The sequence below is a fragment of the Orycteropus afer genome, unplaced genomic scaffold (assembly GCF_000298275.1).
Source record: "Orycteropus afer afer isolate SDZICR_OR568_19922 unplaced genomic scaffold, OryAfe1.0 scaffold00273, whole genome shotgun sequence".
NCBI lineage: Eukaryota > Metazoa > Chordata > Mammalia > Tubulidentata > Orycteropodidae > Orycteropus > Orycteropus afer.
Genome location: NW_006921860.1, coordinates 2,332,230 through 2,347,655, shown reverse-complemented (window position 1 = coordinate 2,347,655; position 15,426 = coordinate 2,332,230). Strand labels below are relative to the sequence as shown.

The window sequence follows — 15,426 nt, the reverse complement described above, 5'->3', positions numbered from 1 at the left end:
GACTGAGCACCCAGCCTGTGGGTCACGTGTGACCGTGTGCCTGGCTCCCTCTAGGGAAGGTTCACTTGACTGAGCACCCACCCTGTGGGTCACGTGTGGTTGTGAGCATGGCTCCCTCCATGGAAGGTTCACTTGACTGAGCACCCAGCCTGTGGGTCGCGTGTGGCTCCTCCAGGTGCTCTCTCCCCGCCTGAGATCATGTCCATGCAGACTTGGCCAGAGGTTGGAAGAGTCACAGAGGCGGCACTGGGCCCCTACAGGACCTGTGGAGGAGAATGCCCCCACAGATCTCAGAGCCCCAACAGTGGTTGCATGAGCATGTTAATTACTGCTAATGTGGTGAGACATTACATTGTGGTGGGTTTCCCTCACTATTTTAATCTCTTCATCTGACAACCAAGGAGCCCTGGTGGCGCAACTGTTTAGCATTCGGGTGCTAGGCAAAAAGTTGGTGGTTCAAACCCATGCAGCCACCAAGCAGGAGAAAGGCCTGCGAATTGGCTCTCCTAAGGCTTTTCCAGCCGAGGCACCCCTATGAGACAATTCTGCTCCTCCACACAGATCACCATGAGTCAGCACAGACCTGATGGCACCCAAGGCCAAGCTGATAACCCGATACGTAACTCAGGGACTGAAGCCCAAGAGAAACAAACAACATGAACCAAACCATTGAGAACAGCCCCTGGATGCCACCCACCACTGAGAATCCCACTTCAGTTCATACATAAGAAGGGAAACAACATCCCCTCACAGGGCCTTAGTGAGGCCATCTTGTCTGGTAAACAGGAGGGAGAAAAGGGTGCTTCCTCTCCTCCTTCCATCTGTTCCAGGAAACGGTGGCATGATTCCGCACCAGCACTGGTCTGAGACGAGACACCAGATGCAGGTGTGCCTAAGGGGAAGGGGAGGGACATAAAGAAGTAGGGCAACAGAGGAAGTGTCTTGTCAACAACATCGAGTGTTTCTGAGGCAACAGTTATTTCTGGTGCGTAGTTGGCTGTATGGTGCACATGTGCGCAGACCCACCCACATCTTTCCCTGGGAGTGAATTAAATCCCCTAGGAAGTGGAGGGACATTTTCTTAGACTCCTGGCACTGCCACGGAGCTCCCTGCAACTGGAGCAAAGCACCCTGCCCAGCACAGAGAGCGCCAGCCAGCGGTGGTGTAAAACAGGGAGCAACAAAAGAACAGAGGAGGACTATGTCCCGCGTTTTCTCCACTTTGTCCTATCCGGCACGACAGAGTGTTGGCAAAAGTCACTTATGGGCTGAGACAACTCTTGACTGTCCAACCTACAGGAACCGTGACTCACCCACCGCCAGCAAGAGAGGGGCTCGCCCCATGCCTTTGGCACCTACACAGCAAAAGCAGGGATCCTACCTCTACTGTGACTTTGTGAGCCAGTCCCGAGAGGCTGCTGTGTTGTGGTGCATGTGTTCTGACTGAGGAGTCACTGCAGCTCACAGAGGCCACGGACGGAGACGGGACCACTGCAGCATCTGCCCCACCAACTTCATGCTGTGACACAGGCACATCACTGGCCCAGTCTCACTGCACCAGACGCCCCGCCGCCCCTTCTCTCAGGCTTTCATGCGTCACACACAAGCCCCAGCTCCTGAGTTCTCCAGCACCTGTCCCCATTGTAATGCGTGCGTGCACACACACACAGGAGAGTCTCAGGAAGTACTGAGTCCTTGTCGTTTGCAGTGTTCGGACCTGATCTTCGGACCTGATCTGAGATGTGCACAGCTAGAAATTAATCCAAGTGACTGTGCCCCCACGGGCCCCACTGGCTGAACACCCGGACTCCCACAGACTCACCTTTGTCCCTTGAGGCTGGTCATTATCGGACCTTAAAAGATGAGGTACAGCAACTCAGAGAAATTAGGAGTCGGGCAGGACCACACAGTGGGGTCAAGAATCACCCCAGTCCCCTCCCCACTCTACAGACTTCCCAGAGGCCAAGGCCAGGTTCAGGCCTAGCAAGCAGATCCCTGTTAGAAGGAAGCCTCCACCACGGACCAGAGAGGAACACGGTCCACATACCTAAAGATCTGCTCAGGCCTATGTTCCTGCCCCCAGAAGACATGGTTTGCTGGTGCATGGTCCACACTCTCGAACCCCTCCTTGCTGGGTCCTCCCCTCAGGCTGACATGCCCGCTGCCAAGTGAATACATCAGGGGGAGGAACCCACTGCCCTCCTGGCCCCCCACCTGCAGTCACGTTCATATGCCCAAGCCATCATTCTGCTCAAAGTATTTCTCACGAGGCTGCTTCTGGAATCCACCCTTCCCCGGAAGTCCAGGCCTGGCTGGACAAGAATGGCTTGTGCAGGGTCAACAAGAGCTTCAACACGTGCATTCCACAGCTGTGCATGCCACGTGACTTTACTAGGCACTATGAGCTTAGAGACACCTTCAAGGACCAGACCCAACGATTCCATGGGGAGACGATAGTTTTGGAACGGAACAGGTCCATCTTATTTGCCGTGTGGTGGTGGGAGATTTGGAATCACAGATCTGGGCTTGGTCTCCAGCTCTGCCACTTTAGATTTCCACAGATGTCCTGACCTAGGAGAGGAGTGGAGCATGGCACGGGGCACTGTGAAATCTGAGTTCCCTGATGCGCTCCAAGCACTGCACACCTGTCTGACGCACAACAAGCATCCTACATGTTACAGCTGATGCACAAGGCTGACACTGGCTGATCTTCAGAAAGAGATGAGCAGGTCTCGCTTCTGAAACTCAGCCAGTGAAAACCTACAGGTGACAACAGGATGGTGTGAGGACCACCCCAGAATGTGAAGAAAAGGAAAATCCTCAAACCACACCAACACACATCATCATAACAGATGGAGAAAAGACTGAAGGTGTCAACCATTTCATCCTACTTGAATCAATAATCAATGCCCATGGAAGCAGCCATCGAGAGATGAAAGGCAGCTGTCTTTGTTGGTTACCAGGGAGGGGAGGAGTGGGGAAGGAGCACTGCTAGAGAGATAGAGACAAGTACTAATGTGGGTGAAGAGAAGGGCAATGTACCAAGAGCGAGTGATCAACATGGTGGCATTGAGGAAGAGGAAAACATAGAGGTACATGAAGGTACAAACAACAAAGATGAACCCTTTTGCACATACCGTAGTGCATTGTCAGTGAAGGCAAACATGGATATGTGGGTGGATAGATGGGTGGACAGGCTGAACTACTAGGTATGTCTATGCAGGGGGGAGAGTGCCCATGACCATATATAGGGCTGGCAGACAATGTTTCTACAAGTGTAGTGGTATGTTCTGTTAGAATTCCCAGGTATACACTAGAGCTGCCAAGGGACAAGGCTGTAGTCACTTCTTGGCCACAGCCAGCTACCTGGAGGGAGCAAGTAGACCTGAGGGCTTGGGACCACGGTCACTGGGGAGATCAAGCTCAACTGGCATAAAATCCCACACAGAAACACTGTTCCACATCCTACTTTGGTGAGTAGCGACTGGAATCTTAAAACCTTGCAAGTGGCCATCTAGATGCAACAATGGGTCTCTCCTCATCCAAAGCAAAGAATAATGAAGAAAACCAAAGATGCATGAAAACAATTAGTCCAAGCAACTGGTACACCACACGATCTGCAGCCTATACAGCTATGAGACCAGAAGAACTAGATGGTGCCCAGCTATCACTGTCAACCACTCGCAGGGGGATCTATGTAGGAGATCCTGGGTAGAGTGGGAGAACAATGGGGAATAAAACTCAAAATCATAAAAAAAAAAAAAAAAGACCAGCTTTGCTGGTCTGATAACAGCTTGGTGAGATCCCTGAGTACATGGCCCCTAGCTGCCCTTCAGGTTTGGAATTGAACCTACTCCTGTGGCTTCTAGTCAAACAACGGAAAGGCATATGGGATGAACATTTACGTGAGGAAGATACACTCCTTGGATCATAGGCAGCTAGCTCGGGAGGTGAAAGTACATGGGAGGGAAGGACACAGGGAAGAGATAATCATGGCGAGAAAGTGGAAAGAGTTAAAAAAATAAATAACATGCTGCACTGGCCAAAGCTGCTGCAAATGACCTCTTTAAAGTATTAAGAAAAAGTACACCACTTTGATGACTAAGGTGCTCTCACCCAAGCCATGTTGCTATCACTCACCTGACACACATACGAAAGCTCAACAATGAAAAAGGGAGACAGAAAAGAAACTGATACATTCGAGCTGTGATGCTGGTGAAGAATATTCAGCATGCACGGGCTGCAAGAGGAACAAACGCCTCGGCCTGAGAAGAACTGCAACTGGAATGCTCCTGAGAAGCCAGGACGGTGGGACTTCAACTCACTTACTCTGGACATGTCACCAGAAGAGGTCAATTGCTAGAAAAGGACATCATGTCTGGTAAAGTAGAGGGTCTGTGAGAATGAGGGCAACTGTCAGTGTGATGGACAGACATGACAGCTTCAGCAGTGGACTCAAACATACTGCATGCAGCCAACTAACTATTCACTACAGCCCTCCGAGCCACAGCCCCCATTTTGTGATGCACTGTGAATCCTAGTCTCTATGCCTGTTTAGGGAGCTCTGGTGGTATACGGCCTAAGGGAACTGACTGCTAACCAGAAGCCCGGTGGTTCAAACCCAGCAGCCACTCCTCGGAAGGAAGGTTGGGGGAATCTACTTCCATAGTGATACCGTCTCAGGAACCCAAGGAAGGGTCACTGTGAGTCGGATCCAACTTGATGGCAGTTTTAGAATAGGATGGATCTTGAGTCCTGCCTTGCTAGAGGCTGTGACTCAAGTCACCAGCTCAGTTTCCTGGAAGGTATGTATCGGAATGTTCTGGCAAAGGTCACTCTCTGGCTCCAGATCCTGCATTTGGTTTGTCATCATCTAATCCCTGGACTTGAGACCTCAGCCAGTCGTCTATCCTACTGATTTGGATTCACCAGCCCCTGCAACCACATGAGTAAGGAGAATCCTCTAGACCTACACCTGGCCCATGGATATGGGACTTGCCAGCCTCCTAGCCTCCACCACCATGGGAGTGATGTCCTTGGAAAGTCGTGAGTTCTATGAGATGTTACAGCAAAATACAGAACCCTGAGACAGGAGGGAGAGGCCAGTGATGAGTTACATACCTTCCACAGTGAGAGGTTAAGCCCCCACATGAGAAGAGGGAAAGGCTGTGCACACGGACACGCCATGGTGTGTTTCCAACCACCTTGGCTCTGATTTCCCTGCTCTCATACTGCCTTCCATCCTTACCCTGAAACACTGCACCCCATTATTTACAGCCCCCCAGTTCGACTGAATACTGACATCTGAGACTGAGTATGCTTGAAATTAAAACCCCACTGTAAAATTAGGAAAACTGGATGAATTCAGCTATGACATTTCCAGATAAATCAACGTGTTTCAATAACACACTTTTAGAACCCACACTTAAAACAAGCTGTTTGATTTATTGTAATACTTTAATCTCTTAAACACCCAAAACTTTTTCACGTTAACACCCTAGTCCTTATTGTCAATGCTTTTCCAGTCTTGTGTGTGAAATATAGAATGAAAAGGAAAACAATTTTTTGAAACTCAAAAAAGGAAAAGAAACTAGAAGTTGTATAATGTTTCCCCAGGGAGAGTGATATAAACGATTTAAAGCAGGATGAAGATGCTGTCTGCTGGCACTAATCACAACACGGGCACTGCAACCAACACCGTCACGCCTACATTCAGCTGAGAGATTTCCACAGAGGGGGGTCCTGTAAAACTGGAACTTCCTGAACACAAGGGTCCCCTCCTGGATATAAAGCAGAGCCGTGTTTAATGGTTTAGGGAGGAGGACATATTTTTACCCCAAGTGGGAGATTTCAGCCCTGACAAACGTGGAGGCCTCTCTGTTATCTTGAGCTCACAGGCGCTGTTTAAAAGGATGATAAATGACCATGCCAGGAAACCAGAGGGCTGTCAGAGACTGGAGGGGCATGAGGTGTGTCCTGGGGGCCGGCAACCCAGGCTGCCTTGGGCCTGCAAGAGCCCAGGCGGGGGAGGCTCACCTACTTGCGAGTACTCAGCTCTCAACAGAATCACAGGGGAGAAGTAACAGACAGTCCACGACCAGCCTGGGATCTAAAGTAAAGAATGCAATAAAAACTCAATTGTCCCAAGCCCAGGACAGACCGTGCAGCTGTCTCTCTCCGGCTGTACTTTTTCCAGGACAGATCGGTTAGTTGTTCTGGCAGACCAGGGTACTTTCAGTATTCTTCACCAACACCACTCAGAAGCATGAATTCTTCCTCAATCTTCCTTATTCCTTATTCACTGTCCAGCTTTCACATGCATCTGAGGAGACTGAAAACACCACGGCTTGGGTTAGGCATACCTTAGCATTCAAAGAGACATCTTTGCTCTTCAGCACTTTAAAGAGGTCTTTTGCAGCAGATTTGCCCAGAGCAATACTTTGTCTGATGTCTTGACTGCTGCTTCCATGGGTGCTGATCACGGAATGAATAGGAAATCGTTGACAACTTCAATCTTTTCTCCATTGCTTATTGGTCCAGTTGGGAAGATTTTCCTTTTCTTTATGTTAGGTGTATATTCCACACTGTCTTTAATCTTCATCAGTAAGTACTTTAAGTCATCCTCACTTTCAGCAAGCGAGGTTGTGTCACCTGCATATAGCAAGTTGTTAATGAGTCTTCCAATCCTGATGCCACATTTCTCTTTATATAGTCAACTTCTCAGATTATCTACTCAGCATACATATCGAATATGCATGTTGAAAGGATACATCCCTGATGCACTCCCTTCCTAATTTTAAACCATGCAGCGTCCCCTTGTTTTGTTCGAATGACAGCCTCCTGGTCTATGAATAGTTTCCTCGTGAGTACTATTAAGTGTTCTGGAATTCCCATTCTTCTCAATGTTACCCATAATTTGTTATGAGCCACACAATCAAATGCTTTTGCACAGTCAATAAAACACAAGTAAACATCTTTCTGGTATTCCTGGCTTTCAGCTAAGATCCATGTGACATCAGCAGTGACAGCTCTCATTCCGTGTCCTCTTCTGAATCCAGCTTGCATTTCTGGGAGCTCTCTGTCAATATACTGCTGCAACTGTTTTTGAATTATCTTCAGTAAGATTTTACTTGCGTGCGATATTAATGATATTGTTTGATAATTTCACATTCTGTGGGATCACCCTTCTTTGGAATGGGTACAAAGAGGAATCTCTTCCAGTCAGTTGGCCAGGTAGCTGTCTTCCAAGTCTCCTGGCATAACTGAGTGCCTCCAGTGAGGCATCCATTTGTTGAAACATCTCAACGGGTATTCTGTCAATTCCTGGAGCCTTGTTTCTCACCAATGCCTTCAAGGCAACTTCAGCTTCTTTCTTTAATACCACTGGTTCTTGATCATATGCTACATCCTGAAACATCAACCGATTCTTTTAGCCCATAAAATCTTTCAATATTGCAATTCAAGATTTGATTTTTTTTTTTTTCCCCATTCTTTCAGCTTGAGAAATGCCAAGCGTGTTCTTCCCTTCTGGTTTTCTAACACATTTCATTATAATCGATAACTATAATTAGTTTGCCTTTAATTTAATTAATTAGTGTTTGCATGTTTCATTATAATTGACTTTGTCTTCTGGAGCTGCTTTTTGAAATCATCTGTTCAGCTCTTTTAACTTGTCAATTCTTCCATCTGCTTTAGCTACTCTCCACTCAAGATCAAGTTTCAGAGTCTCTTCTGACATCCATTTTGGTCTTTTGTTCCTATCCTGTGGTTTTAATGACCTTTTGCTTTCTTCATGGATGATGTTCTTGATGTCATCCCACAATTCATGTGGTGTTCAATGTGTCAAATCTATTCTGCAAATGGTCTCTAAAAGCAGGTGGAATATAATCAAGGTCATATTTTGGTTCTTACGGACTTGTTTTAAATGTCTTCGGCTTCATCCTACACTTGCACATGAGCAACTGATGGTCTGTTCCACAGTCAGCTCCTGGCCTTGTTTTGGCTGAAGATACTGAGTTCCTCCGTCACCTCTTTCCACAGATGTAGTCAATCTGATTCCTGTGTACTCTGTCTGGCAAGGTCTACATGTTTAGCCATCATTATGGTGTTGAAAAAAAGTATTTGCAATGAATGAGTTGTTGGTCTTGCAGAATTCTATCGTGATCTCCAGCATTTCTATCACCAAGGCCATGTTTCCCAACTACTGGTGACTCTTCATTTCCAACTTTTGCATTCCAGTCACCAGTGCTAATCAACACACCTTGATTCCATGTTCGGTCAGTTTCAGACTGCAGAAGTTGGTAAAAATGTCCAATTTCCTTGTCTTTGGCTTTAGGGTTGGTGTGTAAATTTGAATAACAGTAGTATTAACTGGTCTTCCTTGAAGGTGTATGGATATTATCCTATCACTGACAGCACTGTACTTCAGGAGAGATCTTGAAACAGCCTTTGTGATGATGAATGCCATGCCATTCCTCTTCAATCTGTCATTCCCAGCACAGCAGATCATATGGTAATCTGATTCAAAAATAGCCAAAACCAGTCCATTTCAGCTCATTAATGCCTAGGATATCTTTATGCATTCCACTTAATTTTTGACAACTTCCAGTTTTTCTAGATTCATACTTCCTACATTCTATGTTCCAATTATTAATGGATGTTTGCAGCTGTTTCTTCTCATTTTGAGTCATGCCCCATCAGCAAATCAAGGTCCCGAAAACTGTATTCCCTCCATATCATTAAGGCCAACTCTACTTTGATGAGGCAGCTCCTCCCCAGTCATATTTTGAGTGCCTTTTGACCCAAGGGGCTCATCTGCCGGTAGTATATCAGACAATGTTTCAGGGCTCTTCATGAAGTTTTCCAATAAGATATCAGTGTTTCACTGCTCTTCATAAGGTTTTCACTGGCCAATTCTTGGAGAAGTAGACTATCATATCCTTCTTTCTAATCTGTCTTAGTCTGGAAGCTCCACTGAAACCTGTCCACCATAGTTGACCCTGCTGGGATTTGAAATACCAGTGGCATAACCTCCAGCCTCACAGCAACACACAAGTCACTTTGGCCCGACACACAGATGAGTGGTGGACTGAGCACCTACTACGTATCAATTTCCACCTGAGGAATACTTGATTTTCCTTTCCCAGAAAACGATTTAAAAAAAAAAAAGGCATGCTGCTAACATGCTCCAAACAATATTGACACATCCACATAGTAGGCTCCTTATGCAATCGTTTTAGTACAAATTCCTGGGAAAAAATATTGCTATCTGATTTTTAAAAAATTAATGTAAAAAAAAATCTATCCCAAGTTTGGCATTCTCTACACAATGGCATGAAGAGCGACTAACCAGTAAGGTAAATTTTTAAAATCCAGACTAACAGAATCACAAACTATTTATGTGTTACTAAATAAATGTGTCTACTTCCACCAAAGATGACCATAAGTGTCTTTTTACAAATGCGACTCTGCTGATGTCTGAAATCTCAATGACTAGAATGCTCATCTTGGGTCTGATAATCCTAACACTGTCTGCCTCTTCATTGTTAAGATATGTTCAAGTGCACAGTATTTTTTACTGTCTAAAAACACCAATTGGTCCTGATGGTCTTCAGACCCTCAGAAAGAACACGCACTGGACAACTGGCTTGTTAAACATCAATGTGATCCAGTGATTTCACACTCCATGTGTGTCAATCAACTCAATATCCTCTCTCTGTTCTATGCATTGAGGCTAATTTAAATCCAATTATCATGTACAGTAACTTCTGTCAACTGAATTTCCTGAAACATTATTTTCAGCCTCAGTAAATAATGAACATCATGCTCTGTTTTTATTGGTTAATTGTAATTGGCGGGTCACTAAGAGGCCTGAAAATGTGTGAACAGCAAGTGAAGGGTGAGATACAAAAACGTCCCTGTTCCCCAAGTCCACATGGACCTTAACTGTCAAAACCTAAAATAGTTTCCTACTGAGAAATGTGCTTGGAACAAATGTGTGTTTCTAGTGACATTATTCAGTTCTTTGTACATGTATTACTGCTCATTTCAAGTTTCAGTATTGCCATACTGCTTCTCCTAGGAGGAATTTCCAAGACCCACCACTCAATTGGAAACACACAATCTTCCCATTAACTCCCCACAAGCTGAACTATGAGATACTGAAACAAATAAATAGAAAATAACTTTTCGAATATGGCGGCAAGACAGAACTAAAATAACTCAGCGTCCAGAGAGCATGAGGGAAGGTGACAGACTGGTATCTGTACAACAGGAACTTTTTCAAGTATGGTGGGGCAAGACAGAACTAAAGTAACTCAGTGTCCAGAGCGCATGAGGGAAGGTGGCAGACTGGTATCTGTACAATAGGGATCTCTTGCCCATAATGATAATTTATGAAAGTATTTTTTTGTTAATTATATAAATTACTTTTAAATTTCCCCACCATTGCTACTCATGTATCTAATGGTCAAACCTCTGGGTTTTTTCTGCTTCATCTCAGGCCAACAGGACCCATGAAAGACCAAGTGACAGTTCTCAACAGTGATAAGCTTAACACAAACAGCTCAGACACAGGAATGGCCATAGTGACTGAGGACCATCATGGGCCAGAAGTCATGCAGGAATACTGCATTAGGCTTATCCTATCTAAGCTGGGCTCTGCACTTTCATCAGCACTGGGGCAACAGAAAAAAACTCACCACGGCCCTTTTCAATGACCTAGCAGCTAAACTTCATCTACATGGACAAGAAACCTTTGTCTTAAGTCATTCAGCCAAGCTATCTAATGGAATTATGGAAATCAGGTGGCAATCCCAACGTTCTTCCACAGAAAGTTCATCCGTTACAAATCTTGCAGTTACCTGCTTGTCATGAATATGGCACATTATCACCAGCTCTTCTCTCATCCATGCAGAGGTTTAGATTCCATGCCTTGGCACACAGAGTGGTTAGTCCTTTGTCTGTTGATGCTCACGTCAAGCAACCTTCTGTTACTGAGCTGCTCCTATTTCCGGGGACCACGGTAAGAACACCGTAAACACCACCTCTCCTGACATTCTCCTGAACAGAAACACCTGACATATAGACGGTAAACAGACTCTGCTTTGAAAAGAAAAGTATCAACGCTGGTGAAAGCGGTGGATGCCAGGGCCCTTCAGAGCGACTACTCCAACTGCCTTCAAACCCTACCAAGCCCCTTCTCACGTGTGTTCTGTGTATTCTCATCATCGCTTCATTCATTCAGCAAATATTTACCAAGTGCTTACTACATTCTAGGCTTTGTACTAAGTGCTGCAAATAGACTAGCGAACAGAGTGAACTAGGACAGAGTGAAACTGCCCCTTAGGGTTTTGCAGGGGTCAGTCTTTAGGGAAGCAGACTGCCTCATCTTTCTCCCACAGAGCGACCGGGGGGTTCAAACCGCTGACCTTGTGGTTAGCAGTTGAATGCTTAACCACTCTGCCAGCAGAGCTCCTTAAATCCGGGCTCCTGTGGCGCCACCATCTGTGCCCCACTCAGAAAGCCACACTGCTTTACCTTTTTGTCAGCACCGACACATTCCGTGGCCATGCCTGCAAGTTAGGCTTTATCAGAGTGGTAGACCCGCACCTCTTCAATCTTCACAACACTGTGGAAGGTGGGTGAAGTAACCAGGACGTCACCCTCTCCAGGAGCAGGAACCGCGAGGTCTCACCAGGCGCCAGGATCCTTGAGAAAGTCCCCGCCTTCCCAATGACCTGCAGAACCGCCATTTAACGCGCTTCCCGCGCCGTCCGGAACCTACCTGCCCGTCCGCCCGCCCAACCTTGAGAGCAAGGCCGTTCACCACCCCTCCCTGGAGGTGGCTTCCAGCGTGCAGTCGCATAAGCCGCGTCAATGGAGGGACGGCCCTGCGTCAAGCTCTTGTCTCCCACTCGGGCACCTCCCCACGCGCCTGGACGCTCCCGCTGCCCACGACGAGCTCTGGGCCTGTCAGTGGGGAAAGTGAGGGAGCAGTGTGAGCCTCGTGGCTCCGGTCACCCACTCCAGACTACCGCGGGGTCCACACGACGTCAACGGGATCACCGGTCCAACGTGCACTGCAGGTGGCGTCCCCGGCAGAAGCTGACCAACCTGAGACCCCTATTAGAAATGCAGAAGTCGCACTGGCGCTCATTCAACACGTCATCACCTGGCCCTGGGCAGCTGCCAATCAGCAAACAGCTCCGCCTCCAGGGTGGGTCAGGAGCCTTCAGGAAGCTGGGGGACTGTGGTCAAAATGGCTGGGGAAGACCTGGGCAGCACTGGGAGTGAGAAGAGGACTGTTACGTGGTGGGGACTGCCATGAAACAAAACGCCCAGGAACTGCTGAATAGAACTCCCACTGGCTCTGTAAACTTCCACTCAAATCACAATCTTAAAAGCCTTAATGCCAACTCAACAGGCTGTGTATGAGACAGGCGAGTTGAAAAGGAAACCCACCTACCTTAATATCCTGCATTTTAATAAAGCTGTTTTTTGTTTTGTTTTGAAGTAAATAGCTGCTATAAATATACTTTGGAGAAAAACACATAACCACAGATACAACAAAGTCTTGGTGCTTAGAAGCCTCAGTAGATGCCTGGGACTTCACCTGAGGGCCAACTACAGGACACGCAGGCCGTCTGGATCTGAACCCGGAACGCCAACCTTCCTGCCGTGCCTTGATCGTCTGCCCCGAGTGAAAACAGGCCGTTTTCAGCGGTGGGCACGCAGACGCACACTCTTTGAGCATGCACAATGACACGATATGGTGCGTTTTTAAGTCACCCAGCCATGTGGTTGCCATTGCAGAAATTCTGTCAAAATTCAAACATTTCCCAGCAAACATTTCCATTCACACACTTGAAAACTCAGTTTTCCTGGACTATGGACAGCAATATTGTAAAGAATTTAGAAAATTTGACTACAAAGGTCAACACTGGCAATAGTTCTTGGTGGTCAAGTCACAGAAATTACTCTCAGATGACTTGTGGTAACCAAGGACAAATATGCACTCCGCATGGAGCTCCACGCAGATAAAGTCCTCTCCCAGACCCATGAAACCTGCTCTCACAGAGTACGGTTTGCCCCGCTTTACCTGAATTCTTGTTGGTTTTGTTCTGACGACTTTTCACTTGCTCAGTCCAAAGGGTGGGGTAACGTGATGCGATGTCTAATAAAGCAAAATGAAAGTGATTTTCACTCATCACGAAAACACAAAGTCTCTCAGAGATTTTCAGCAGGCAGTTGGAAGAAAGTCAACATAACATGCAGACACATCATCTATGTAAAGAAATGAAGTGATTTAAAGAAATGCAGTGACTATGCTTGTGAGAGAAAACAAGAACATTTTTTAATGTTCCTTTTAACATGCTTTCCTTTTTTGTTTATTTTTTTATCCAAAAGTGTAGTTAAAGGCTATTCGAATCCAGACAGGTCCCACTTTAAAAAAAGAGAAAAAGCCATTGGTTTCTGAGGGAAGAAGCCCCAATGCATGTATGTGCACGTCAGGTGCACAGCCACGGAAGCCCATCTCACGGGATCTCGCCCAGCACCAAAGTGTAACTTTGCCTACGATTTGGAAACACATCCCTTTGGGTAATACTGTTTAACAAGTAAATTTAAAGTTTACAGTAGGGGTCAGTATTTTGTACCTAAGAACACAGACACTGGAAACAGCAAAAAAGAAAAATCAACGGTTGCCGTGGAGATGAGGAAGCCTCAGGGCAACCCCAGGAGTCGGAGCCAGGCTGCTCCACAGGGTTGGGCCGGGCGGACCTTCTCGGAACCACGGAACCCGGCTTAGGCCTGGGTAACAGCAGGAAATCCAACCTTGTCGCGGAACTTACAAAGATGTGAAATGTGAACGGAAAAACACCATAGTCCCTGCACCCTTTGAAGTGTATATTTTATATTATGCAAACTGTAAAATCTCCACTCATAAGCAGAAGTTAGGAGCCGCTTATACTGTGTCCCTTTGCCTCTTGATTAAACAAACACTAAGAAAATAAAACGACCTAAGCTTTGACCGCCTGCAAGTGGCAGGCCTGTTGCTTTCAACAAGCGTTGCTTCCAAAGCCGCCGCTCAAGCCATGATCCCCGCCCCCCAGCACCCCGGGCCTCACCTTCCTCATCGCCTTGGGGCTGCGTCTCCAGCACCGGGGCGGCCGCCTCATCTGAATTCAGAATGGAAAAGATTTGCAAAGAGACTGCGATTATGAGAGTAAGTGAAGTCGGTGCGCAGCCGCGACGGCTGCTGGCGCCCTCCCGCCCCGCCCCGCCCGCGCTGCGCCGCACAAGGCCCCCCAGCCTGGGCCCGGCAGCAGCCCATGTACTGGAGCAGGAAGGAGCTCCGTCAACACCCTGCGTGGCTCGGACGGATGTCGGAGGCCCACCCTGGACCGGGCTGGAACCACCGGAGCCAGTCCAATGCCTTAGGGTGGGCGACGGAGAGACAGAGGCCGTGCCGGCCAAGGCAGGCCAGCTGGGGGCCAGTCAGCCAGGAAAGTCAGGGAGCTCGGCTGGCCAGCAGGGTCCAAGCCCGATGGGCTTCATCACCCAGGACCGGGGAGCAGGAGAGGCCGTGGAGGGAATGGTGGCCCTGTCCATCACAGCGCCCCTTCAGGCGCCCTCTGCCCACGTCTGCATGGCACAGGGCACGTAAGGAGTTGGACCGAGGTCCAAGAATCGAAGAGTTGGGAGGATGAAAGGCTGTGGTGCCGAATATGCAAGGCACGCGCCCGCTTCCCTGAAACAGGTCAACCAAGCCTCCTGGGACCCAACCCAAGCCCACGTTGGATTTTCAAACGGACAAGCTCTTGAGCTGCAGGAAGTGACATCGGGCCGCTGGACGGCCCTGGGAGGCCCCAGCCAGGCAGGGACGTGTGGGGGTCTCCCAAGACCCAGCCTCATTTTCATTTTTTTCTCAAGCTTGCATATGTGATCTCATTATATAGAAACTTCAGGATCAAATTTACAAGAAACGGTTGGAGAGATAAGGACCAGGCCTTTCCTGATTAAGTAACTGATCTGTGACTGCCCAGACACCCAAAGAATGAAAACAAAGTTTCTCTCCAGTTCCTTTCAAAGAAAACACAACAGGAGTTTTCAGAGTCCTTAGCATGGCACAGCCCCTTGGAAAAAGAGTTGTCATTTGTCAAAATAGTAACAAAACAAGGCACTTTCATCTGCACCCCTTGGTCTAAGACTGAAAGTAACAATAAACTCGAGTGTTTTGCTAGTATTTTGTAATCTCAGATTATAAATCCTTGAAACTCAAAGGAAACGGGATGGAGTCACAAGTCTTTTGGAATGACAACCAGTCAATGCCTCATCCATGATTGTTGTTGTTGTTGTTGTTATTTGCCATCGAGTCGGCCCCGACTCACAGCGACCCCTCCTTGGGTTTCCGAGGCAGTATCACTA

At 47.4% G+C, this 15,426-nt stretch overlaps 1 protein-coding gene across 1 annotated transcript in view; it reads right to left on the bottom strand.

The window, feature by feature from the left end:
• Positions 1–15,426, bottom strand: part of SMOC2 (SPARC related modular calcium binding 2) — a 285,658-nt gene that overhangs the window by 111,544 nt on the left and 158,688 nt on the right. Inside the window, 2 exon segments of the mRNA XM_007950494.1 lie at positions 13,100–13,174; positions 14,127–14,177. Of these exon segments, the coding sequence (XP_007948685.1) occupies positions 13,100–13,174; positions 14,127–14,177 (126 nt within the window).